This window comes from Motacilla alba, chromosome 5 (assembly GCF_015832195.1).
Source record: "Motacilla alba alba isolate MOTALB_02 chromosome 5, Motacilla_alba_V1.0_pri, whole genome shotgun sequence".
NCBI lineage: Eukaryota > Metazoa > Chordata > Aves > Passeriformes > Motacillidae > Motacilla > Motacilla alba.
In genome coordinates this window covers 25242770-25270065 of record NC_052020.1, presented here as the reverse complement: position 1 = coordinate 25270065, position 27296 = coordinate 25242770, and the positions used below count along the sequence as shown (strand labels likewise).

The following is a 27296-nucleotide window of genomic DNA, read 5'->3' as shown; positions in this document are numbered from 1 at the left end:
GGACGGGACGGGACGGGACGGGGCGGGGCAGGGCGGCAGCGGCAGCGGTCGGGGAGGTGTGTGTAGGCGGCGCCCCCCGAGGGCTGCTCCGCCGAGCGGCCTGGTTTCCAGAGCGCCGGGAGCGGGTGACCCACATCCTCGGAAGCTGCCGGGGCACCGGCCATCCCCCTACCTAGATGTGGCCCTTCGGGAGCCCCAGCGCACCATCCAGCCCTCCAGGGGAGGAGGACTTGGGGCCACCACCGCGACTCAGCCCCCCCAAGCCGAGGCTCTGCCGGGATGAGCAGAGCCCTGCCTCATGCACACAGCACCTCCAGCCCCATCTCCCTCGGCCGGCCCTCTCCAGCTCCTTGCTTCGTCCACGTTCTCCTCACCGTTCGGCCCCGTGCTCCGTAGATGTCGGTCACCCCATCCCATCCCGGCAGCTGAGCTGTGGAGGAGCACCGGCAAGGTGAGGAGATCCACCCGTGCCCTTCAAGCAGGATCGGCTCGGCCTTGACCATTTTTCCGCGGGCGGAAAAGTAGGGAGAGAGTTTAGGAGGGACATCTCTGCTGCCACAGGGTTAGTAGAACGGTGTGGAAAAAGTCACTTACAAAGAGTTTTAAAAAAAATCTGGCGCTGCCTTTCCGTAGGAGTTACGGTGAGAATCTGGGTTAAAAGGCGCCATAAGGAGCAATATCATTACAACACGATGCAGCTCTTAGCTCTGCCACAGCCATCAGCGTGCAGCACTTGCCCAGCAGCTCCTGCAACACTCTGTAAACCTGGCTAAACGGAGGAGTGCAGGGAAACTGCATTATCCCCAGGAGGGGAAAGGAGAAACTGAGGCACAACTAGCTCATATAATTCCATTCCAAACTCTAATCTTCACTCCCCCTCCCAAGTAATTTGCATTTCTGATAGGAATTCCTAGGGGACTGGAGCAATGCCAAGAAGATTTCATTACTGGAATGGAAATGTCACTCCCTCCCCAGTGCCTCCTGCTGCAATGAGGTAGCTGGGAGGAGACACTGACAAAGCCATCCATTCGAGTGCTTGTGGGAAGTCTAGTTGCACTTGGGGACAGGAAATCGCCGGAATCATTGCAGCTCTTGGGCTGAGAGGTTCTGTGCTGGTGCTTGCTAAAAGCTTCATGCACACTTGCTGTCGCTGCTGCCTCTCCCCCAGGTATCCATCCAGCTACATGGTGTGTTTCTGCACTTAGGGCAACAGCACCCTCCAGAAGGTAGCTACTTTTGCAGATCTTAGTCATCTCATGAGAAAAAAAACAAAAACAAACAAGACCATTAGAATAATGGCATGTTTCTATGGTGTTTTCCTTCTAAGGATTTCTTCCAGCCCTACAATTACAGAGGCTTACACTACACTGGTCCCATGGGCTCAGGAAGTGCTCCAGTTGTAGCATGGCACAGGCCAGATTCAGGGCTGGTGTAAGAGAGCAAAGCTTTGCTGAAAGCAGTAGACCAAGGGGGATTTTCCCCATCAAGGGATCTGAATTCAGCTGTTCTGAGAAGGTCTTTGTGTTAACAGTGATAGGCAGGAAGAGCCATATGAAAATTGGACTGAAATTCTGCACACGCTGCCAGTTGAAGTGTAAACTGCAGTGGGAAAACTTACAGAGGAGTGCACTATCACCATGCAGAAAGCAAAGGAACTGGTGAATCTTAAATGTTTTTAGGAATTGGAGACAAATAAACTCTCTTGGCCTCTTGTGGCACTGAATTAGCACCACGGCTTTATTCTTCAGGCTGTAACATCAGTGACAGCGTTCACTGTTCACACACACAGGACACAGCTGTTGGCTCTCTGGATTACATTCTTCCCTTACTTCTGCTGCAATAGTGTTTTGCCACATCTCACCAGACACGCTGGCAAGTTTAGGTATATTCTAGAAAATGCCTGAATACCTATTATTATTATACAATAATCCAGAGGTGAATGCCCTGTGCTGGGAGACTTCTGAAGATAAAGAAAAAGAGAAAAAAAGGACAAAAGGGAGGGAGGGGAAAGTGAGAAGGCAGAAGGAAGAGAAGTATTTGCCGGATTTCCTCACCTTCTTCTACTATTCAGCCTCTTCTAACTATTGAGACCCAACAGGACATCTGGAACCAGGTTATCCCGGTAAGAAAGAACCCCCCCCTCCCCCCCCTCCCCCCATTTCCACATGAGAAGCCATAGCCCTAAAAGTTCAACAAAAGCTGCTGGCACATATCACTGCTCCATTGTCAAAGTAGTAAGTCTGCAACTGGATAGAAAATCCTTGTGTTTTGTACAAGGCGTTTTCTATACAGCTGCCTGGTTTGCACTGGGATTCAAGAACTTGTCCACTCCAACCTCTGAGGTGGGATTTGAAAAGCAGCATTAACCCTCCATTGCTAGGGGGCAGATCCTCATCCTGCATCAGGAAGCCATGACAAAGGCAAGAACAAGGATGAAGTGGCATTCAAGGGTTTCAGGGGTACAGGAGTAGCTCTGCTCTACAGTGTAGTAGACCCAGGACGGCTAATCAGGTGCTTCCTGAATGGGAGATCTGTTGAAGCCAGCATATTTAGTCCCAGAGTAGAACAAGAGCTGCTCCCAGCTTTTTGTCACCACCAAAGGCTACAGCAAGTGATGGGAGGAAGCTCCATGAGTGTTAGGGCTTTTGCAGGTTAGGGATGGCTTCTCAAATTAATGCCCCAAAGTTGGCCCAGAATACAGTGACTGAGGAAGCACAGACCCTGAAGACTTCCCAAAATTTGCCAAGGACACAGCTTGAGAGCTACTGGATAATGCAATGGCTTTTCTGGTTACTGAAAAGGACTAAACTGAGAATAAACTGTCTCCATTCTCTGCCCAACCCATCATAATGGATTGGTCATGACAGATAATAATAGTGTTTAACGTGGCCACTTCTGAGGACCCAAATATAACTCTCCATCTTGGCATACACGTGGGACAAAACTGGCCATCCCAAGACCTTGCATATTGTATTTAAAGCCACGTGTGGCTGCAGCAGCAACAGCAGCTCACAAGAAGGCTGAAACTCATCCTGTCTGTGTCTGGGCTAAGCTTACCATAACTGAGTTATGCTGCTCATTTGGGAATTCTCTTAGCTACAGCTGAACTCTGTTCTCTTTGCATTTATATTATTCTACCATCTCTTCCCTTCTCCTTTCTTCTCTTCCTCTCAACCACCTTCTTCAGTAGTAAACTGTGTTGAAATATTCCAGCCTCTCTATTTCAGCCTTGTCCAGTTCTTACATCTTTCATATGTGCTGGTTTTAACTTTCCATGTGAATTCAGAGAAGGACAGGGAACTCTATTAAAGACCTGCATTTACTTTGTCTTCAGAATACCAGGATATCAGGTGTGAGTCTGAGCTTTGAGTTCTGGCCTGATCCTCTCCTAGTTCCCAAACTCTCCCAGCTCTGTCTAGGTGTGGCAGGTGGCATGGTGTAGATGAGGGAAACTAGGATTAGGTCACATTGGTGGATCTAAATTTGGATTTTTCTCTAAGTTTCAAGGTTATCCAGTTTGGTCCCAGCTCAATCATAATCATCACCCCAAGCCCAAACATTGTTCCTCCACATGTCTGGGATGGTTATTTTTTTAGAGGTGATAAACTAACACATCATATGTGTTATCTGTCTTTTGTGATAAATGCCAAGCTGTCAGAGTGAAAATGTCACATAAATCACACATGAAGTATTTACATTAAAAAAGATCAACTCACAAGAATTTTAAAAACCTTTCTGATGGTGCCATCATTTGCAGCAGGTTAACCATGTATTGCCAATGTTTCCATTTCTGGAGTTGAAATAAACACAGCACATCAAAACAGAGTCATCAAACGAAACCAAAATGTATTTAACATGGTGCAACAGTCAATGCCATAAGAAATCACCATATAAGTATGCAGAGTTACACGTAATCTACACATATCAATATGACTTTACAAATTTCATATTACATGTTGATACACACAAAATGGACTTGGGAGGAAGCACTTGTTGCCAGCCCCTCTGGGGGCTCAGTTTCTTACCTACTTGTAAGGTAGGGTGAGACAACACTGGTTTTGAAAGTGACCGTATGTATTGCGATCGTATTGCATTCTGCTGTGAGTCACAGTGGATAATAATCTCCACTAGCCATGTGACAAAATGGTATGGAGCTTGCTCAGCATACAACCATCCCTTGTGGGACGGAGGTTTGCAAGGTGTGAGGTCCCTAGTGGGTCCTCAGTGTGGCCACAAGGTTCTTGGGCCAGCCCCTGGCTCTCGGAGGGGGACAGAGCCCACAGCCCAGAGTGCAGTGTCACGGTCTGTCAGGACCAGACACCTTGAGCATTTGGAGAGGCTGGCACTAATTCTGGAAGGTGCTACACCTGCTCCAGGGGAAGCCTTGCAGGAAGAGCTTGGAGCCCCAGCAGGAGTGGCCAGTGGGGCTGGCTCCCAGCTGTGCTCTCTGCCTTGGGCTGGGGTGGCACCACATCTCGCCTGGGAAGGTGAAGTGGGCTACAGACCAAAAGCTCTCCTCAGGGCACACAGAAAGCTGAAAGGTAATGTAGGCAGTCCTACAAATGCTGTAATAGACACTGTGGGTGGAAGAGCTTCCTAACAGCTCCAGACTCTCTGTGGGAGGGTTAATACCATATTTACCTTTCCCTTTCCAGCCCCTCTCCCCTTGTCAAGCCTGTGCTGCTGCACTCAAGTCGAAGGAATGAAACAACCACAAACCAGGCCTACTGTCCTAAAAATAGTGGCATTAACAGGGCACTAATCTACATTATGGCTCTCGACGATTGCTATCAGGGGTGGAGCTGGACAAGGTAAACTACAGCTGGAAATGCAGCAGCGTCTCTGCTGCAGACCAGGCAGGGCAGTGTGAGTAAAGGGCATTTTTCTATATTGGTGGACATCACTGCTCCCGAAAAAAAGTCCTCAGCACTTCTCAAGGGCTTCATTTGTGGCTGTGTGAGCAGTCAGTGACATTTGTGCCATGAAAACCTTACTTTTGCCCAAAGGAAGATAATTACACCCCAAAAGATAGCCTCACTGGCAAAACCCCAGAAAAACTGTAAAGCAGAAGTGAGAGAACTGAAAAAAAGGGAAGATGAGCGTAAAGAGAAAGGAGATGAACATGAACAAAGGACAGAAGGAATGATAAAAGAAGAGGAAAAAAGATTGGGGAAAATACAATTTTTAAAAAAACACCTCATTTGGGGTTTGCAGGAGGTGACTCAGCACCTGCAGATCTGAATTCTCCTTCTGACTTGACTCTGGCTGGCTGTGTGCCTTGTGCCTTGCTCTATCTATGGTTCTTACCTTGCAAAGCATCCAGGAGGGCAAATGTACTGGCAAAGAACAAGCATTTAAAATCCTCCAGCAGCCACAACAACCAAATGCTGTGACTGAAATGCAAAAAAAAGAATGAGGGTGGGATGGGAGGAGAGGCAGGGAATCAATGAGCAGAGGAAGGGTGAGGAGTGAAAGAGTGAAAGGAATGGGGAATGAAAGACATGGGAGACCAGGTGGAGGGGGAGAAAATCTTGGAAATGAGGTTAGGTGTTGGTCAGAGTCTCTATGTCTTCTTGCAATGGCAGGGGGAAGAGCTGAAACTTGTCCTGCTGACCTGCCGTAGAGACTGACTCTTGCAGGCTCCCCACGGGTGTCACCTCTGCAATCCCTGTCCCAGAGCAGAGGAGCCAAGTAACCATGGAGGCCTGTCACAGAGAGGTTTCTAGGCAGGAGGAACGCCTGATGTAGAAATGCCGCCTGTCCTGCCCCTCTGGCCTGTGCACGATCAGGACAGGGAAGAATCGGGCATCGTGGTAGGTGGGGGGGTTCTCGTTGACAGCCAGCTGGCTGGAGTAGGAGCAGCACTGCTCATCCTGGCAGCCCCGTTCTGCAATGCTGCTGCTGTGGCTCCTCCAGAGGCCTGTCCTATGGGAGCCATGGATGCGGCAGAGGGAGAAGCGGCTGGTGTTGAGGGAGAGGCGGGAGTTGCCGCTGCAGCTGTGGAAAGCGTGGCGTGAGAAGATGGAGGAGGTGCTGGAGGCACGGTTGCAGCGTTCACAGCCGTGGGCCGTTTCGCCGTAGCGACACACCGTGTAGCTGTTGTAGGCCGGGGAGTTGGCCAGGTCCATGAGCATGGCCTCCGAATAGCTGGGGATCAGCTGCCGGTTGGTGCAGATGTGCCACTCCAGCTCGGTGCTGTCCTGCGTGCTGTCCCGGGGCATGCGGTACCGGTACAAGGGCTCCTCCGCTGTCGCGGGCGCCGTGTACTCCAGGCCCAGCAGCTTCTCCACGTGGTAATGGACATAAGCAGTCCGATACTCTATGAGCACCCTGAGCGGCCATGAGATCATCAGGATAGCTGCCACCCAGAAAGCATAATGGGACACGTACCATGGGAGGTGATCCGGGTCTCCGTAGGCCATCATAAGCTCTTTAAAATCCACATTTTTGAGCTGCATGCCTTCCCTCACCTCCATGTAGTCATCTAGCCCTTCGATCTCTGTGAAGAAATGAGCTCTCTGAGTCAGGTAAGAGTTCTCAGACTCAATGTTGGCAAAGCTGAAGCACTTGGTGAACCTCAGCTTGGTGGCTGTATAGCTCTCCAAGCCCAGGAGCTCCTTGGAGATGTCCTTGTATCCACAGTGAGAGTAGTCAAACTCAGCTTCAGCCACGTGTGTGTTGACCCTCTCATGGTAGACCTGTGTGGTGGTGTAGGCATCACCATTGCGGTACCGGGTCACCTGCCGGGTTCGCCGTACGAAGTGGTAGCTGATGGCCTTCCACCAGATGCAGGGAGTGGCTTGCTGCATGCGGTTGATGCACTCATACACACTGTCCACGTCTGCCTTGTACTGCAGCTCCCTCTTGACGTGGCAGTGCCAGCACTCCACCAGGTACACCACGTACAGCATGGAGAGGAAGGCCAGCGGGATATAAACATAGCCGTCTGAGCATGGGCTGTCATGGTAGATCATAGACTTGCCCTTGAAGGAGCTATCGAAACTGAGCTTGGTGACTCTGGCCAGCTGACACCAGGCCACTGCGCCCAGGCAGCCATACATGAGGATGGAGAGGAGGAGGCATTTCCAGTGGGACTCTCGGCACATGCAAGCACTCAGGGACTGTTTCACAGGGCGTTGCTTCAATCACACCGTGCAAGGGGAGAGAAAGACAAAGAGAGAGTGAGGAACCCGTCAGTCACGCTGCTTTGCACAACACACACAGTGGCTGCTTGCCATCAAGGCTGTGTCTGGCTTTTCTCTCGACTCCCTGAGAACTGGGACACCACCCTACTTAATAAAAATGTCAATATAAACAGAAACACCCTGCCAGGGACAGAGGAGTCTGGACAAAGCTCTTTCCTTGCTTCCTTCTGGCTCGGGGGAGGGAAGTTGTTTGTGCAGCGGTGACACGCTGTGCCCGCACCCTGGTCAGATGGGCACCTCTGCAGGGAGCAAGACAGGTCCCCATCTCCTTCTCCCTGCCTGCCGTCATCACTGTTTACACACCCTGCCACCTTCAAAAGTCCAGAGTGTTGAGCAGGTGAACAGCCACAAGTGTGGGGCTGTGGAATTGCCCCTTTGCTTTGCAAATGCCACATGCTTATGTTCCCACATGCTGCTGTTGGGGAGGCTCAGGAGCTGTGTCTGTCGCAGAGCTGCAGCCCCACAGGTTGTGCCAGCACAGGAGGACCAGCACTTCACGAAGCTAAAGCTGCTGCCTGACTCAGAGCTGACTCACATCCAACCCTGAAACCTACCAAATGATCGACACCATTTTCTTGGAGATGAGCCATCAGGAAAATGACTAGATTCAAGCACATTTAGTTGAAAAAATTGTCAAGATTACTGCACGATGCAGCATTGCTTCAGGCTGGTTACACCAGCTCTGACCTAAAATACTTGCAAGCTTCAGTGTTGAAGCTAAGGGTGTATGCGTGAATATTTAAAACAGCACACCCTCCTCTTTCAAATCCCAAAAGTCAGGTTAGGAGCAGAGCTGGGTTCACACTCCTGTACTCCCACTTGGTCCCCTGAGAGGGCACAATTGCAGTCCTTACCCCAGCCTGGTGCAGTGAATCAGCTGCATTGTCATGCGATGTTCAGCTATAAAGAAAAATGCCAAATGGAGCCAAGCAGCTCCAATAGAGTCATGTCCCTGCAAAGAGCAGCGGCAGCATGAGTTACACCACTGGCTGGCAGCTGTCTGTCTGTAGAGAGTGCACGAAGAAAGATCCCCACTGCCCCAGCAGGTAATGAGGAGGGCTGTTTGCATCCCTTTGGTTACTGCCATCCTCTGCCTCTCTCCTAACTGAGGAAATGACAGTGAGAAAGCAGATACACACTGATACTCATGCATCATCATGCCCTCTGCTGAGCCTGATTTCATGCAAAAATAGAAGCACACTGTTACTCCTTCTCCCAAGGGCCCACCTCTAATGCATCAAACTGCTCTGTAGATGCCAACAGATGCTAGGTTCAGGAAATGTCTGCTCTTTCTTTCTCCACAGACAAATTTCTCCCCAAGTAAAGCTTATCTTGGACCTACAGCAGTTAGGACTCAGTAAGTGATCTTGAACCAGCAAGGAATTAAAGAAGCAGCATCTTGTAACTCAGGAAATAATAGCATGGCGCCACTGGAAAGAGGAGTTTGCTGTCTTCTCAATAAAATGTAAGCATTGGCATCTAACTTTGCAGGGTTGTAGGGTCAGATTTAATACTGATTTGCTTTTTTTTTTTCTCCTGAGACAGAGAACCACTCCTAAGTAACCATAGAGGGTTTTATGACTTGCTGTGAACACTGCAAAACTAAATTTCATGGAGTTTGGTTTTGATTTCATAGCTTTTAATCTGACACTGTGTAAGTGCAGAGTAATTTTACTGATCTTAAGAAGTTACGCCAGTATACACTTGCAGGGACTTAGGGCAGAATCTGGCCCTTGATTCTCCTTGATGCATACAGAAGGAATCTGTGAAAAAGTTTATATTCCAATCCCAAAACTTTTGTACATGCATCAGAATAAAGTATAATTATTCTGGGCTTTATTCTGGCTTCTGAATTCTCTTTACAGCAGCTAAAACAGATGTAGAGAAGCTAAGTGGGTTATAAAGTACAGAGTACATAACTTCTGTAGGTAGGGCAGTGAAAAAAATTCAGTATAGGTATGAATAAGGCTCTTTTTCTTAGCCTTTTGCACAAAACTTAGAGAAAAGCTACAAGGTGGCTTCAGGCAGTCCCTAAATCAGCTAAAAAATAACTAGAGAAGTTTTGGGAGTGAATCCCCTACGTGCAGCCTATGTGCAATCACGGAGAGTTTCAGCTCTTGAAACTCTTGTCAAATGCCCACTGCTCAGTCTCAGGGTGGTTACTGCCTCAGTGTAGACTTCTGACCCAGCTATACACTGGATCAGGTCAGAGCCCCAGGCTCTCCTGACTCATGGGAAACCCACTGGAAATTACTGACTTTTATTCTTTGTCTCTTCTTGACATAAAACTAGAGTTTTAAACTTCTACAGTAATGCAAAAATATAAAGTGTAATGAAGCTCTATCCTTTTTTTTCCTCCCCTGAAGGTTTTTTGAGGTGAAGAAAATTTTAAACATTAACATTTCTCTAGTCCAGGCCCTGAGACTGTGCAGAAGGAACAGTAGGACAATATCAAAACACATGAATTTGTGTTCTCATTCAGGCTTCTGCAGGCACCTCTCATTTAAAGTCACTTATGGTTCACACAGTCAACAGCGCCAGTGGACCCACCAAAAAATGCCCAGCAGTCAGTTTTAATGTAAGGTGAGTGCTCAAGTCATCCATGCAGCTCCAGGAGCCCCATTTTTTTCCATGACTTGTTGGAAGCACTGTCAGCCTGGCCCTGGGCACAGTCAGGTGACAAGGCTGTCCCATGCCAAATAGGGCACTATTTGCCAAAGGCACTGCAATCCCACCTTCCCTTTATCTCACTTGCTTTGACTAACAACTTCTCTGTGGTCCAACCTGCAACCCACAGGCTGGCTCCTGCCCAAGGCGTGGTTCAACCAGCCCCGCTGCTTAGGGCTATCACAGGCCATATCAGAGGGGGCAAATGCCTCCTAATGTGTTCATCTCCATGAAATTCCATGTCCCCTTTGGGGGAAGAGATAGCTCTGGTTCCACCAGTCTTAGAGCAGCACCCAGCTGGGTTGGCAGTAGCTCAGAGGTTTGCAGGTCCAAGATGACATTTCTGTATGCATCCTCTGGAGGCACTTCAACAATGGTCTTCAACCCACTGAAAGGGCTGGATCAGCCCAAGACAGATTTTCTCCACTATTCTCACAGCAGCCTGCAAAAAAGGCAGCTTCTCTCCTCTTTGTATTAGTGAAAACATGCAGCCATAGAGCCCACTGCCACATCTGATTCACACACCTACCAGTCCAGTTCAGCAGGGCCTTCATGTTCAATACCCTTCGGTAAAAAACACGAGTTCTTTCACCTGGCTCTTCCGACCCACTGTGTCGCTCCTGCTGTTGCTCCTAAGCAAAGCCCAGTCTCTGCAGGTCCTCAGTTATAAAAGGATCTCTCTTCCAGGGTCTACCTCCCCTGCTGTCCTGCCTGTTTCAAGTTCTGACCAAGTTCATTTGGCCTGTAACCCCCTATTTCTCTTTCTCTTTGCTGAACTAATTATCTAACACAATTATACTATTAGAAACACTATTAGAATGTTTGTAAGAAAGACACGAAATGGAACATAACTACAATAAAGGTTCAGACATTCAAAAATCTAATAAGGAAATATATCTTTTCATCTGTCTCTGCATAACAAATTCATTAACATGTTAAACCAGTGGCTCTCAGACTTCATTAATTAACATACCACCTTCTTACAAGAATTATGTTTGTGGTACTGTGTGGAATTTTCTCCTTTCCGTGCATAGTGTTTCAGATTGAAACAGGGCAAGCTTGTATTTCTGGATGAGTACCATAAATGCTTAAGGAAACTAATAATTTCCATGATAACTTGGGCTAGCCAGCAAACAGGAGTTGCATTCTTTGAGGAATGCTGTGGCATCTGTATTGTTTTCATGTGGAATAAAAGCATAACCCCTGGAAAATCTTCATAGAGAAACATAACTGAAAGAAATAAATGAAGACTGAAAAGACAAAGAGCCTGACAGAAAGTCAGAGCCAAAGAGAGAGTAGAATAGAAGGAGGCTCATCTGTCACGCACTTTGTTTGCAAGCTAGAACTACAGAGCTTGGTTCTCCAACCCAAACCAAGAGATATGTCCTCCCTCTCCTGCTTGTGGTGGGCTTTGCTTTGAGCTTTGCTTCCAGCACTGACCTGAGAAACATCCTGACAGATTAAATGAGGCACAAGTTGCCCAGAGAAGTTGTGGATGCCCCATCACTGGAAGTGTTCAAGTTCAGGTTGGACAGGCTTTGAGCAACCTGGTCTAGTGCAGCATGTCCCTGCCCATGGAAGGGAGCTGGAATGACAGGAGACAGGAGCTTTGAAGGTCACTTCCAACACAAACTGTTCAGTGATTCTACAACCACATATTGCGAAGAGGAATGAATTTTTCAAATCAAATGTTTTACCCAAAAGGTCCCAACCAACTCTGATGACAGTACAAATGCTAAAAAATACCCTGTTATGAATGGAATGCCATGAAGCAGCACAGCTGAGCTGTCAGTATCACTGTTTATGAATTTCAAGCTGTGTTAAATACACATGCTGTCAATAACATCTTGCTGGTCTCTGGCATGCTGCTGAACTGCTTTCAGAGGCCTCCCTTCTCATTGCACCTGACTGGATTGGAAACTCTGGGTAACTCTTACCGAAACTATCCATAATCACATGCCAAAACTCACTTAACTCTTCCACAGTTAAAAACAGTAACAAAAAATATTTTCCAAATTCTTTAGTAGATGTCAGCATGAATGAGGAAAATGCCATGAGTGAGAGATGGCATGGTGGGGAGGGCTGTGGGTGTCTGTGTCGTGAACCTTGTGGAGAGTGACAAGGTTTAGGAATAGCCTGCCCTGAGCTGTCCCTAGCCCCAGGCAGCCAGTCAGCCCCACAGTGCTGCTCTGTGCTTAATTTCTTTGGCCCATCATTTCTAGAAAGCTCAGACAGAGCAAAGGCTGTGTACCACTCAGTCAGCTCCATATAGTTTGTTTGCTCCCTTGTTATGTGGAGCACTCTGAGACGCTAAAATGATAGATGCTATTTAACTTGTGGCCATAGTCACTAGAAAATAGTCTGGAAATCCCTAACTGTTGATGGAGAACTGGAATTTCAACTGACACCTGCAGAAGACAGGAGTTTCCAGGCTGGCAACATTTCAATTATTTCTTCTTTAAGAAACTCAGCTTGCAAATGATAAAACATCCAGGCAGTGGCTGAAAGGGCAATTGCCTTCAAAGGCACCCTCTGATGGCAGATGCCCAAGATCAAAAGCATGTTAGCAAGGGCTGAGGGGAAGCCTCCTTTGCACAGGCATACCCACCCAGCTCCTCCTGGCTCAACAGCAGGCAGGTCAGGTTCCAGCTGCAGCAACCATAATCAAAACCATTCAAACGTGCTCTGTGTTAAAGGAGAGTGCAGATTTGGGCTGTTAATCTTGCCTAGTGTAAAGAGGTGGAGAGAGAGAGTCAAGAGGGTGTGCGCATCCTGGCACAGCTGGAGCCGAGCGTGCTCAGGCGGCAGGAGCAAAGGCCTGGTGGTCAGGGTTTTGGCTCTCTGACCCATCCCCTGACTCCTCACAAGTGACCAGATTTAGGACACTGGTAGGTAAGTTGTACCTGGTAACCACCCTAACTGAGCCTGAAAGTGACTGCACTGGGGGTGGCCAAGAATGAAAAAAACCCCAAAACTTTCCCTCAAACCCTGACTTTTCCTTAAAAGGCATCTTCAAAATGTAACACTCATGCTAAAGAATGAGAACACATTTCTGGGAAAGCAAATTGTGCTTATGACTCTAGGTCCCCTTTCTCCTGATGGATACATAGAACAAATTAATTCCTCAAGGCAGAAGCCAAGGTGGTCTAGCTACCCCTGTTCCTCTAAAGGAGCTCCCCACTTAGCAGGAGGAGGAAGGGCCACACTCAGAGAAGCCCAGACTGATTCCACCAGCCCAGGTTTTTGAATGCCTAACCTGAAACTCTGGTGCCTCTGTTTTGCCAGCGTTGGCTTGCTGCTTTTGCTGGCCTCTGGATACAAGCGTGGACTGAGCAGGGATTCTTACTAGAGAATAAACAACCAGACAGTTCTTCAGCCCTTACAGGTAGTCACAGAAATTTCTCCTACTAACTTTGCAAGGTTATGTTGGTTCAGGAAGGTTCGGCTTATATTACAACCCAATTTACATTTACACTTTAAGAATGGGAGACACTATGCCTTCTCCTCATGTCTCCTGTGTCTCACAGGCAATGCAATTTCACTCTACCATCCTATGGACAGCCCAGAAACCAGTGGCTAGTAAAAGCTCATTTTCCATAAATACACTCTGTTTTAACTGATAGGCTAAAAGAAATTAAGAACCTGCAATTCCTTTTGAAATTTGTTCTGGTGATGAACTTCTATTGCCTTTGTAATTTTGTCTCACTTCAGCCCTCATTCATGGCAGGAGGATGCCCATTCTCCAAATGATGAAAGACTTTTATATGACTGCCTTCTTACCTAGAACAGACTTCTCCATTCTAATTATGACATCTCTCAGCTTTCTTTTTGACAATTTAAAGGAGCCAAAGTCTTCAAGTCCTTCACTTCACTGCTCTACCTCTTTCTAGTGCTCTGCTCTCTCTTCAGCACCTTGAGATCATTCTTAAGTCTGTACCTTGCAAGTAAACACAGGACTTCACCACTGGCATCATATCAAGAAATAAAATCACCTTTGACTCCCACTCATTCTCCCTTTTTACTGTCTTCAAGGGTTGCATTAATATATTTCTGCCCAGCAACATCCCAGGAGTTCATGTTCAACCTCTCACTCACTTGGCTCCCAGGTATTTTTTGAGTCACTCTTTTTCAGGACAGCTGAAAGGCTGGCTGTACTCTCCACCCTGGAATGTGTAACTTCAGATTTGGCTTTGGATTGAGAAACTAAATTATCAAATTAAGGAGATCTCTAAACAGAATTGTGCTCATCTCGTCATTATAGACCTGCCTGCTAATGTTTATGCCAACTGTAAATGCTACCAGCAGTGGTTTTATGCCTAATTCCAGTGAACAGTGTCAAATCTGGTAATTATTCCTGCAGAACTCTGCCAGTCTAATAGCTAAATATCCCATTAACTTATACAAGACAACTGTTTTCACAAAGCTAAGTGCCAATCACAAAAACAAGGCTGCAAGCATTATGTGGACACTGAGGTGCTCCTCACATTTCCAGTGTTCACTGCCAGGAATAATTCCATGAGCAGCTCTGCATACAATACTAAGAGAAAACCTCCCAAAGCTTCAGTAGAGCACATTATCACCTAGATTGCTATGTATGACCTTCATCAGTAGCTGTATTTTACTCCAGAAGTAGCTGTGTAGCAGTGTGGGCTTGAAGCATCTCTCGTTCTAGCTGCCTCAGTAGTGCTCATGGCATGCAAATGGTTATGGTGACAATGAAAAAACCCTTGGGTTTTTTTTTCCCTGCCAATTTTTTTTAAAAACCTTGTTTTTTTGTCCCCTGCCAATTTGGACTGGCACAATAAATTTGAACTGAAAGTTGCCAAACTGACATCAAATAGAAGGGGAAGAAATAGCCTGTGATATCTAAAGGAAATACACCAAATTATCTTGGAGTCACATTCTTTAAACATTTGATCCATAATTTTGACTTATCCCTGCTATTTCCTCATATGTGTCTATTGACAAAAGGACCTTTTCCTCTTCTGTCAGACTTTATTCTTCAGTCTCCTTGAAAACTCCAGCATAAGCTGTATAAGCAGAAAATATGCTGCCGCAGCATGAGTTTATTCTGTTTGTTTTGTGGACAGTTGGGGCCCAAGCTTGACTGTCTGTGCCTGGTTCACAGACTGGTACCTGTGCTCCCCAGTTCCAAAAGCATTAAAATTCTCCTTTGGGGAAATCATGTCAAAAGCATTTCCTGTCCTTTTAAATCCTTTTAAGTTTGTACTTGGTGGCTGACCTCAAGAGCTGCAAATGTGCTGAAGGAAAATGCTATCATGTCTAAAATGAAAGAATGAGAGAAAACAGAGGGTAGCAAAGACGTGGCCTGAATAGAATTAGAGAAATGATGGGAAAACACAGAAGGTGGGAAGAAGTGAAAGAGGGAAAAGGATAGCCAGGACAAGCTCCAAATGCCAGCGCCACTGAGGCAGGGGGAGGATAGAGACTGCTGGCAGGTGAGGATAGAGACCAGTCAGCCTGGGCAGGGGCAGGGGAATCATGCCCAGAGAAAGGACCTGGGTGAAGATTAATGGAGGCAGCACTGAGCCTGGCAGCACCAAAGCATCCTATGAGCCAGCAGTTACCCCAGCCCATCCATGGCCTGGAAAGCAGATACTCCTGAATGGCTGCCTTCTCGCTGCTGGGAACTTCTCCAGAAACAGATCTAGGCCCCTCTCTCCTCCCCACAGCCTGGGGGAAGGATAAGGCTGTGCTAAATTGAACCAGAGATTTCCAGGAGGTGAGAGCGTACTGCAGGGCTGATGCTGCAGCTGTGTCTCACCAGGATGTGGCATCACAGCATGCTCCTGCTCTCTGCCAAAACCTGGCTTTGGGACTACAAGGTGACTTGGCTGTCTTCAACAACAAAACAACCCCACATCTTGTGATTACTCATGTAAGCAAAGAGTTAATCTTGTACTTTTTTCCTCTTATTTAGCAAGAATAATCTTCCAGACCATGGGGAAAACGGAATGGGGGAAACACTGACAGAGGACTGCGAAAAAAGAGATAAAATCAACTAAGAAAGAAGAAAAAATGGTGGATAAATTAACATCAGTCATAACTGAATTTGGTCCTGTGGATCTATGCTTGTGATTAATATATCCCAATGAGATACTTGAGAGGGAAAGAGTAATCAATAACCACAAGTCATACACTTTGGCAGGTGGTGACCAGAGTCTGGATGAAAGCAGAATTTTGTCTCTTAACCATGACAGACTCCTCAATCTTGATCAAGACAGGGCAGGGGAGGATGTTCCACCTCCTGATGGCAGGATATAACACAGAGGACCACTGAGTCCTTGCTGGACAAGCCCTAGGCTGTGCTATTTATCAGAACTGAGGAGAGCCCTTACACCAGGACCAGCTTCTGGTGCTGAGAACAGCTTCACCACTTCTGCAGTGGACAGGGATGATGCAAGAACAAGGAGATTTCTATCCACTGTCTCCAAGCAGCCACAACAGATGTGGGTGCAGCTATCATCTTCCAGCTCCTTAGGTGATCCTGGTGAAAGACCAGCCTAAGAAGTCTGGGGTGACCAGGGAGGTGACAATTGCAGGAGTGCAACCTCTCACTGCTTTCCAGGGCTAAACGAACTCCCAGGTCAGATGCTCATTAGTACAGTGAGAAGGAGCCTGACAGGCTGTGCTAACCCAGACCTTGGTGCAATGGTGGGCAGAAGTGCTCCTCCACCATGTGACCCAATCCTGGCACCACATGGGGTATCAGTAATAAGGCCTGGTAAGGAGAAAGGGAGATATTACAACAGCCATCTCATCAATCCCCTCCCGGGGAGCCTGAAACAAAATGCCTCCTGCCATCCGTCTGGAACGGCAAGAAGCCTATTACCCCTAGCTCCTGCTGAGCCAGTAGCACGGAAAGGGAAATACAAGGGATAGAAGGCAACCAAAAAAAAGCCATTTTGCATCAAAGATAATCTCCCTCCAGTCCTTGAACACATAGATTGGTTGCTGCACATCGATTTGCTCGTCTACCAGGGAACTCCTGTAAGAATAAAAAGTTCCTCCAGGCAGGGGCCATGATGTCAGTGTGCAGCAGAAATACTGTTACCAGGTTTGAAAATAAGAACCTGCATCATGCACTCCACGTGTTTGTAGCATCACTGGCTCAGGCGTTGGCAACTGCCCTCCTGTGGCGAGCAGGGATTGTCTGGTTTCTCATGATTTAAATCCGTGTGGAGACATAATCTCTTCCTTCCATCAAGAGAGCTGTAAGAGGGAACACCTTAGGGTAGGCAGGTACACAAAATGGTAGCATTAAATCCTTTCTGCAGCAGAGCCTATTGCAGGACAAGTCAGAACTATGAAAAGACACAAATCTTGCTGATCCACCTGAATTTCAGATGCTAGGATGCCCCTGAAATACCATACAAAGACAGTCGGTTATTTTACACACTAATCGTCCTCATGAATTCAAGCCAGCATCTGAAGAGGAGGAAAGCAGAGGTCAGGACAGAAGGAGCCTACAGTACTGTAAAATGTCAGATGCAGGATTAGGTCCTGCAGGATACATCTGAGTTCTTCAAGCAGAAATAAAGGAAATCCCAGAAAGAAAAGCCATTTGGATCCCTGCCAACATATGTGCTGCTCATTACAGCAGGATGGGAAAGCCATTCCGTACAATACAAGGGTGCATATGCTATTGTCATGAAGAATCTGGCCTTAAACACATCCATAAGTGATGCTTCCTCATGCAGCTCCAAGGAAAACTGTGCAGTTGCATCTTCAATGCCAAGGAATCCTAGCAACAAAATGGTCACGATTTACAAAATAGAAATCAGGGCTATTTTTGTGGCAGCTTTTTACAAGAACAGCAAAATGCTGCACTAACAAAATTACTGCTTTCCCCCCCCAAATTGCTGATGTTGCTGCCAACTGGCTTTTGACTCTGTATCAATTAAAAAACATATTTGGAGGCAGAGGATTTTTCCCAGTAATGCCAATGCTGGGTATGAGTTCATCAGGAAAGGAAAGCTGGGATTCAAGCTGCCTCAGAGCAAGAACAGTTCTTTTTTTCTACGCTTTAAGTACCCATCGTACTTAGCTCATATTACCTACTCCCCTGCCTAGAATATTGGTGGCTTCCAGTAGACAAGAGGTAAATTTCACAGGTGTAACTAAATGGCTTACCTCAACACTTATCAATCAACTGATAAAAACATCACACAACCACAAGAAAGCTCCTGGGACGCAGTTCCCAGCCACTGTTGGATTAGTAAGGCCAAGCAAATGACATGAGCCATAGCTGGCTGTGTCACTGGGTATTTTGCAGCCTGCCTCATGCCTAGGCAGCCTCTTGCCCCACACCACAGCCAGCCAGGCTGCACAGAGGTGGCCTTGCCCCTGCTCCCACACTGCAGGGTTATCTTAAAAAAAGGCTGATGGCAGCATCCATCCATCTGTTTGTCCTGTGGCTGCAGAGTGGAGCAATCCTCAGCAGTGTGCTCCAGCCTGTGAAAGCCAGACCCAGCTCCCTGCACCCTTGGCATGCTGCCAGCAGCACAAAAGTACCACAGCCCCCAGGGATCAGCCAGGTGCAGCTTGCTGAACGGTGCACTGGTGTCTACTCAGTGGCTTTGCTGAGATAAAGGGAAAATTGACACCAGCCAAGGGAAAACATAAGGGACAGTGGTACCAGCTCCCACTGCTTCAGTCCTTGAGGGATGGGGACAGCCAGGAAGGGAGAAGGGGCGAGTAGCTATCTGCCAGCCTCTGTGCTTGACAAAGTCTCATCTGGGTTCAACAGGAATCCTGTAATGCTTGCTTTGCTCCCACCTTTAGACAGGAGATGCAGTTCCCCAGGGGTGAGAGAGGGGCAGGCAGGGAGAGGAGGCTGGCTGTGCTCCAGCAGATATGCGTTCTCCTGTGCTGCACACACCATCAGGCGGCAGCAGGGGACCTTAGTGCCACAGTCCAGTGGTGTACAGAAGCTCATTCCTTCCTGCTCCCAGGTTCCTAGGGTCGCTGGTGGTTCCCTCATCCTTGAGGAGCATGTCCTGTGCCTTAGTGTTCTCACCACTGCCACAGGTCTTGTGTCTTGCCCAACCTTCCCTCAGCCTCAACATGGGGAAGTGAGGGACTTATCTGAAGCCAAGCTGGGCAACAGCTATGGACCGGTTTCCTTGAGGGAAAAAGCAGAGAGCCAGTGAAGACATCCTTGTGAGGAAGAAGCCAGAGAAGTGTTAGGTCCACACCAGTTCTCTAGTTTGCAGCTTATTCATTGAATGCCTCAGTCATAAATGAGAAAAATAGTTCATTATTATGAATCCCTTTTAATCCTTGCTCAGTCTAAAGGAACACCTTGAGATTTAAATGAAGGATATAGAAACAGCTCTCAAGTCCTCCAGAGAAATATGATCCAGGACTGGTCTGAGCTTCTGTGAAGTCCGGGTAAGTCTTTCAGAGGGATCTGTGAATGAAGGTTTGCCCAGAATCATGGTGTTTTATTTTTATCCTCACTTATTTGCAAGGCCATCCTTTTATCTAGCTAAACCAGAACAACACGGCTCTGTGATTTGAGCTGTCAACTTCCAGCCTTCCCATGTGTGACTTCCCAGCCGGAGCCCTTCAGCCACACCTCAGCAGAGGCAGTGCCAGCCCCACGGTGCTGGGCTGCTGCAGCTCAGGCTGCGGCCATGCCAGCTCCCTCATACTGCTGAGCTGAGCATCCCTCACAATAACACCCAGCCACTACTCAGGCTTCAGCTGCTCTGTCAGATTTGGGGAGTGTGTTTCCCCATGTCTGCACCTTGCTGAACACAGCTGTGACCTCAGCGGGTCAGGTTTTTATAATGGTGCTCTGGTTAAGATAAGGGAGTATCCCAGCAGCTAATGCTTCCCTGGGAGAAACAAGTTTTCATTATAAATATAATTTCTCTCTCCCTTTTTCTTCTTTTCTTCTCTGTGACACATTGTGCAGCAATATGTGACAGCACAGCAGGTGAAAACTTCACTGAAAATTCATTTAAAAACCTAATGGTTAAAAGGGATCCTGAGAGCCAGGACACCTGGCTTTTATTTCTTGCTTTGACTTTGACCTATGGCATGCTGTCAGCACACTTTCTTACACCTCCTGAAGACACTGAAAAAATAGCACTTATAAAGTGATTTCACATGAGCATTGCAGCAGCACACTCCAGGAAGGTACATCATCTGCATGAGAGCTGTTGCACCCTACCACTCCGAATACCAGCTGGTGGGAAGCAGAGGATTTAGCTCCTTGCCCTGGCCTGCTGACAGGCAGTCCCCTGCAGAGAACCATGGAACACCTCAGGCCTGAAGACAGACAGTCATCCCCACCTTTTCAGCACATGCCCTCACTGCACTCCTCTTCTACCAGGTACTGGCCCTTCTGCCTGGCCACCTCACCTCTAGGAAGCCATGAGGGAGCTGTTCTCTTTATTTTTGGTGTTTGGAGGGACCCTAATGCTGGCAGGACTCTACTGGCAGATGCTACCACCCCAGCCTCCACGGTGCTCTGTGCTCCCTCTGCCCATTGCAGGGTGGGGAAGATGGCACAGCTTGTTTCTGTGGGTGTGTTGTGCTCCACAATTCTTGGGCCAGCTCCTAAGGGCAATCAATCACACAAGTATGAAGAAGGCCTCCATCCATAAATCTATCACCACAAATCACTTCTCTCCCAAAGCCATGACCTGCAGAAGTCTCTGACTGATTCCACTCTCTTCCCTGGTAATGTCACCCTATTCAGACTCCTCATTGCCAGTCACCTCAATTACCTACCCTTGGTTTCCCTGCCAGGAGCAGGACCCTTCACGACTGCTCCTTGCCCTTTGCTGTCAGCTCCTACCTTGCCACGCCCTGCTCTCACCAGCTGGTGGCTGTTTCCAGCCCATCTTCCCTGAGTCCCAGTACCACCAATCTTTCCTGAACAAGGCCTCTGGTGGCTGAATGCTGAACTGGGATGTGCGACGCCTCACCTGTAGAGGAACAGTGCTGTGTGTGAGTTGGGATTCTCTGTGCATTATTCACCTGATGTAAAACCACAGAGGTCAAAAGTTCACACACCTCAGGGGATGTGAGCCCCCTCATCCTCTCCCAGTGACACGCGTGGCACCTTGAGAGAGGCTACCAGCTACATCAGACACTGCTCCACAACCTGAGCTCCACGCTGGAAGGCTGCCAGCCTCCTATGCCACGCACAGCCAGGCTCCGCCGTCCTTCCCACTCGTCATCTGTCACACCTGCTTCAGGCACCTTTCTTCCTTGCTTTTACTGCAGGGGAGATGTGCTGTAGAGCAGCCAGTGCTCAGGGGGGAGCTGGCACGGGTGCCTGCCAAAGGCAGCCTGAAGCCCTGTCCCCTCGGAGTGGCGCTGCTGGCAGAGACCCGTCCAGCTCCACTGCAGCAGCGTCCTCGCTATAACACATGGCCGGCTCCCCTGCAGAGCGCTGCTGAAATGAAGCTGCCCCAGCAGAGTTTTGGGGAGTTAACGGAGCTGTTACAGCAACTGTGACCTCAAAAAGTTTCACTATGTGCTATTTTTAACTTTACAGGTCTTAAGCTCTGAGGAATGATTGGAGGCTGAAAGTGAATGATTGGAGGCTGAAAGTGAACTACATTTTCCATTATTAGAACTCAAAAACTAATTAACTACTTAACCATACTTTATCCAAAAAGTAGAACTGGTGAAAACTCAGACACAGCCTTATCTTCTGTGCAACAACAGTGTCACTGTAACAACTGAAGGGCCTTACAGTGCCGGTGACAGCTCAGCAGCCATTTTGGTGTCAATTCTTGACAATGTGTTAGGACACACGGAGAAACAAGCCCTACTCACTGTGGATTACTTGGGGATACTTTACTCCTTTTACTCTCTGTTTCCACAAAGTCCCTGCTCAGTGGCCGTGATCTGAGCTATTTTCTTCCAAGTTGTAGAAACAAATGAAAGGAAGTAAATGCTGCATTCCCAGGGAGAAGATACCTCCTACCTCACTCTTGCAATGGCTTGCACTGATTGCAAAACATCCTTGATATTCACACTTCCCTTCTTGGGGAAGATCATCCTCTGGGGTCTCTGAAGTGAGAAAGGGAGAACAAGGAGAGAATTTGGGACTTCCAAAAAGTGTGCAGACCCATTGCTTTTCCACCAGTATCAGGTGACTGTCTGTCCACCTGAACGAACAGCATTAGAAACCAAGTCTGAAGGGGACCTACCACCAAGTCACCTAGTCTGTCCTTTCCCCATGATGTGACATCTGCACATTTAACAGCCATTTGCCTAAATTGTCCTTGTAACCCTCCAGTACCTGAATCCCACGAGCTCCACAGTTGCTACAGTCCAGCGCTTCAATGAGAAAATTCCCCTGCTGGAGAGGTTGGAAAAGTCATCCTGAAGGAGCAATTCACTTCATTCTCAGCCACAGCGGCAAGAAGCAGAAGACTCTGCCTGTAGTGGCCCACACAACTGGAGACCAGGCTGCCCTTCAGAGCTCAGACACATTCATTTGGTATTTCCTATTAATTTTTAAAAACTCTTGACAGTTTCTCATGTGAAGTGCAGAGAAGATAGCCAACTCCAAGGCACCAAGAACAGACATGCAATCAGAAGATAAAGTGGGACAACAAAAAGAACAAAAGCAGAAAAAAGATGCAATGGCTCAGTTTGGATTATGACAGAATCTGCAATGCAAATACTGCCTGAAACTGCAGGATCATGAAAAATATTGCCACTCCTCACGGACTTTTTCCTTTGTCTCTATGAGGGAAATAATTTGGAACAAGGAATGAGGAGCACTCTTTGGTTTATGTCTGCTGAATAGACCAAGGGCAGGAAGGGAAGGGAGGGGCCTGTCCTACTTGACTTTCATTCAAGAGGGGGAATATCATGCACTGAGCCTTAAAAAGATAACTGTTTGGTCAATCATACTCACTTGGGATGGTGACAGCCTTCCACCAGGCTAACCAGCCCCTATCATTCAGGGGATTAGCTGAGCAGGCTTTTGCATGAGCTTTGGAAGATCTGAGGAGAAGAAAGAGAGTTTTCCTAGGAATCATGTCTCACTCATTTCCTTACACTTCTCTGGACAGCGTCTGTCATGTGAGTGCCCTGGGCAGCTTTTGAAGGGGGAGGTTTACAAGGAAATAGCCCCTCTCTGGAGATTGGTACCAATGATTTCTCAGCAGCTTTTGCTTAACCTCTCATCCACCTGGGTACAACTCAGCCCATAGATGAGGACAATTTAAAGCTAACTGGTCTGTTAGTAAGGGCTGTATGCCTGGTGTTTTCAATGCCATAAAATAAGCCTTGACAAATAAAAGAAATGTTGGGGGGAAAGGATAAAAAAAGCTGGACAACTAAATGGAGTCAATGCCCCAAGCAGAAGGTGTCTCTCCAGAGGCACACTGAAGAGGAAATGTCCCAGCTACCCTTTTGACCTGACAGCCTGTAAAGCTGTAGCCTGCACACAATGTATGCACGATGTATGGTTTCTTAACTCGTAACACCCCTTTGGCATTGCTGTGACCACAAGTAGTACTTTACAAATCAGCCCCTGCTGCGTTTGGCAATGGCAACACGAGGCAAATGAGGCAGTTTTAAGTGGCCCCTATTTTCTGTAAAATATCCATCAGAAAGCCAATGACCGTGGGTTTCAGGAACATTGACCCATGAGGTTTTCCCTTTTATTTAAATAGCTTAACTGATTACATTATGTCATACCCAATTTAAGTTTTTAAATATAGAAGAGAAGATAAAAACAGGCATGGACAACTGCTGTTTGACTATGCCAGTACAAACAAGACAAATACATATTTCAAAATGTCAAGAGGCTGCTGCTTTCAGCTTTCTTTGGTGATTACTTGGCTTTGGAAACAAAAAAATGATGTTTCTACTCACCAGCTTTGTTTTCCTGAAAAAAAACCCTCCTGATTTCCAACTAAATTTTAAAGATTTTAATATTTAAGACCATTTTCCAACTGAGTTATAAATTGGCAGAAATTAAGAAAAGTCACTACCAACTCTTCAGTGTAGGTACAGGCTGTCACAGTAACAAGAAAAGCAGCCAGCCTACTATTTAACCAGGGCAGTACAGAGCAGCAGGTTCTGCTATTTCAGAGGAAAGCAAAGGCAAGTTTCTCCAGAGAATCAATCTTCAGCAATAACTGCTGAAATATTTGGACAAAGGAATCCTTTGCATACTCTTATCCCCTAAAAGATCTTCATTCCTCTACACAAGAGTTTGTAGAATGGTAGAATCCTACACTAATAACAAAAGCACATCTGTTCCAGGTCATTCAGCTCAAGCAATTAATGTTTCATTAGAAAAAAGCCAAATCAGAACACTGTCTGGTAATCTGAGGGCTTGCTCTGACATTCAGCAAAGTCAGCAGGAAACCCATGTGGTCCTTGGCACAAGAGGACAAGGGCAGAGGCAGGTAACTGAACTGCTGCTCTCCTTCTTGCTCTGCAGCTGCACCTTTGCTTGTCCTTCTTTCAAAAATAAAAACTTAGACCATTCTCTGTTACTAGCTCAGGGTTGTACTGATTTAATACCCAATAAAGGCAATTTTCAGTCGTTGTTACCATTTAGGTCCATGCATTTGATCTAAGTGAAATCCACAAATGACAAGGCTTGAAAGAGGAGCCCGTGAAATGCCTATTTAATACTAATACAGGGCATTTACGTGCAACTGCAGGCCCAGGTGCAAAAATATTATTTACATGGTGAAGGTGAAGAGATGAGGAAAGACCAACATTGTAGGACTGCAGTGTTAAGATATCACAGGTGTTTGAGATATAGACTCAAATGTGCAAATGCTTGTGTTGGAACAGAAGAAGAACTGAGAACAGGATGAAAGAAGGAAGATACAGATAAATGCTTAGCAGAGAGATCAAGTGCTTTCTTTCTCCAAATGGCTTAGATGTTTTTACGGTGGACTTAATACATTGGAAAGCCTTCAGTAGCTCCTGGTCCTGGACCAAATAAATTAAAAAATCCCTTCCAGCATTAAATATCTATTGATCATCTGCAGGGCTGTAATTACATTGGTGTGCTCTACTGCTGGAACACCAGCTGTCTCCTGGATCAGCCACAGCTCTTCACGGTGAACTGTGTCACAGGTGTTTAAAAAGCAATCAAACAGGAGAAAACCCTAATTTTCACCCATGGATGACAATTTTTTCAAACTCAGCTGCAAAGCCAATCTTCAATTATAGGTAGTTTAAACCGCTGTTTGGTTTTCAGCTAAGTATCCTGCAGCTTCATATAGGCTTTGTTGAAGCTACTGGATTTTGACTACAGGATTATGTGACTGTTGATGAGCCATGGGACCTGCTAACAAAAGCTTTAAGCAGACTAACTGCACACAACAATGTTCCAGGGCTGCTTTCACTTCTGTTTTCAATTTTTTCTTCTCTAAGCCTGTTTCAAGGCTGCTCTCTGCATTTCTAGGAGCATGTACATTCATTTTTAACTCCATATGATGAAGAAAGTTCACTCACTTCCATGAACCGCACATAGATTATATGACGTAAATGGCAGACTTGTCAAAACTGTTGGAAGCAAAGGCTACATTAAGCATAGAAGAAAATCCCAGGTATTTCTAAAACAGGACAGCTTGCTGTCCCAGGTGTGCAGGACAGCACATACAGTGTCACCTACTGCCACACAGCTCTGCAGCTCTGTATGGCCAATACATTGTGGCTCAGGATTTTGTGTCAACACTCAGACACATCCATTATTCCCTCTCTATGATGTGCAAGGCCACAGTAAGTGCTTCACAGATGATCTGAAGAAACATATTACGTTATATTTTCTCCACTGATTTCTGTTGCAGATTAGGCAACAGGAGTGCCTAGGCCCCGAGGGAAAAGGAGAGGCACGACCTCTTCTTTTGCCCCCAAACACCTGAAAGCCACAGAGCTCCGGACTGCAAGCCCGTTCTCATTCATGCTCCTCGTGCCCCTCCTGCCACCTCCATCGGTGCCCGCAGAGCTGCAGTCTCCTTGACCATTTCACAAGTCCCAGGGAAGAGGCAGGCTCTCCTAGGCCAAACCCCAAGGGGCTCATTTGGCCAAACTTCCACTGGGCAGGCCCCCTTTCGCCCCCGCTGCATCGTTCGGGCGCAGAGCCGCTGGCCCAGCCGCCGCCCCGAGCCCGGCAGCGGCGCAGGGCTGGGCGCGGGGGCCCGTCGGTAGAAGCCCGCACGCAGCGGCCGCGGGGGTCCCGCCGGCGGCGCCGGCACTGCAGGGCGCGGCGGGGCAGCACCGCAGCGCACCGCGGCTGCAGGTACCCGGGCGGGCCGTAGCTGCGCTCCTCGGTTCTCCCCGTGCCGCAAACACCCCAAGCCGGGGCACCCTCCTCCGCCGCGGCTCCCCGCAGCCCACCGCCCCGCACCCCGCGCCCGCGGCAGGGCTGCCTTTGCCCCTCCAGTCTCCCCCGGCCCGGCCCGGGGCGGACGCCCCCGCCGCCGCTCACCTCCTCCCGCTCGGCGGCGGCGGCCCCCGGCGCGGGGGTGCTGCCCGGCCCGCTCTCAGCAGCCGCCTCGGCTTCCCCCTCCGAGGACATCCTTGGCCATCACCGGCAGTCGCGGCGGCGGCGGCGGGGGCTGCGGGACCCCGAGACGGCGGAGCCCCCCGCGGACCGCGCCCCGCGCCGCGGCCGGGGCTGGGGCGAGCCGCCCCCCGCGCCCAGGGCCGCCCTGCCGGGTGCTCCCGACTCCCTCCACCATCCCAGGCAGGCGGGCAGGGAGGGAGGGAAGGAGGCGGCGGAGGGGAGGAGAGAAAGACGAGGCGGAGTGGGGGGTGCCCCGGCCGCTCCCGGCCCCCCCAGGTGGGCAAGCGACTGCCCGGCGGCTCCCGGCGTGCTTCTGCGGGCGTCTGGGACCTGCCGGGTATGTCCCCTTCCCGGGATACGACCTTGTAACCCCTACCCTTCCGGGGTGCCCTCTCTTGTCTTCTCAGGGTGAGCTTCGCTCCCCATCCCCGGGTGCACCCCCGCCGGCGCCCCCCCCGCCTCCCCCATCCCCCTAGCGCATCTTCACGCCTCTGCCGCCCGCAGCTCAGCCTCGGCCACTTCTCCCGCTTTTCCCCAGCGCCCGCAGTTCGCCCGGGCTGGCGGCGGGACGCGGCCCGGCATGAGCAGAAGGGGCAGAAGGAGGAGGAGGAAGGCAGCTCCGTGGAAGCGCTCTCTCACGGAGCAGCCCGACGATGCCCCACTCCCCTCCCTGGTCGCTGGACCTCTTCACCGGGAACAGAGGGCAGCGCTGTCAGGACGGAGCTCTGGGGCTGCCTCCGCACCCCGCAGCCGGCCCTGCTCCCCTCCTTCATCTCCTTATTCTCGGAGGAGTAGTTGGCAGTAGAAATGGAGGCACCCAGCTGCTCCTGCCCCGTCCCACCCTCCTTGCGGCTGAGCCTCGCCTCTGGTTTCATCTGCCTCCTGCA

General features: G+C 48.5%; 1 protein-coding gene across 1 annotated transcript; it reads right to left on the bottom strand.

The window, feature by feature from the left end:
- Window positions 1–2: 2 nt before the first annotated feature.
- LOC119701410 (transmembrane protein 151B-like) lies at window positions 3–26854 on the bottom strand. Its single transcript, XM_038138056.1, has 2 exons — window positions 26332–26854; window positions 3–7139 (listed from the first exon to the last, which is right to left on the bottom strand). The coding sequence occupies exons 1-2, from the start codon at window positions 26419–26421 to the stop codon at window positions 5709–5711; spliced, it is 1521 nt and encodes a 506-aa protein (XP_037993984.1). The 5' UTR covers window positions 26422–26854; the 3' UTR covers window positions 3–5708.
- Window positions 26855–27296: the final 442 nt, after the last annotated feature.

Bases quoted from the DNA above. Each gene is read 5' to 3' on its own strand.
- LOC119701410 (XM_038138056.1), bottom strand. From the start codon at position 26,421: ATGTCCTCGGAGGGGGAAGCCGAGGCGGCTGCTGAGAGCGGGCCGGGC. The intron at 7,140-26,331 runs GTGAGCGGCGGC...GTGTGATTGAAG, and splicing joins CCGCCGCCGAGCGGGAGGAG to CAACGCCCTGTGAAACAGTC.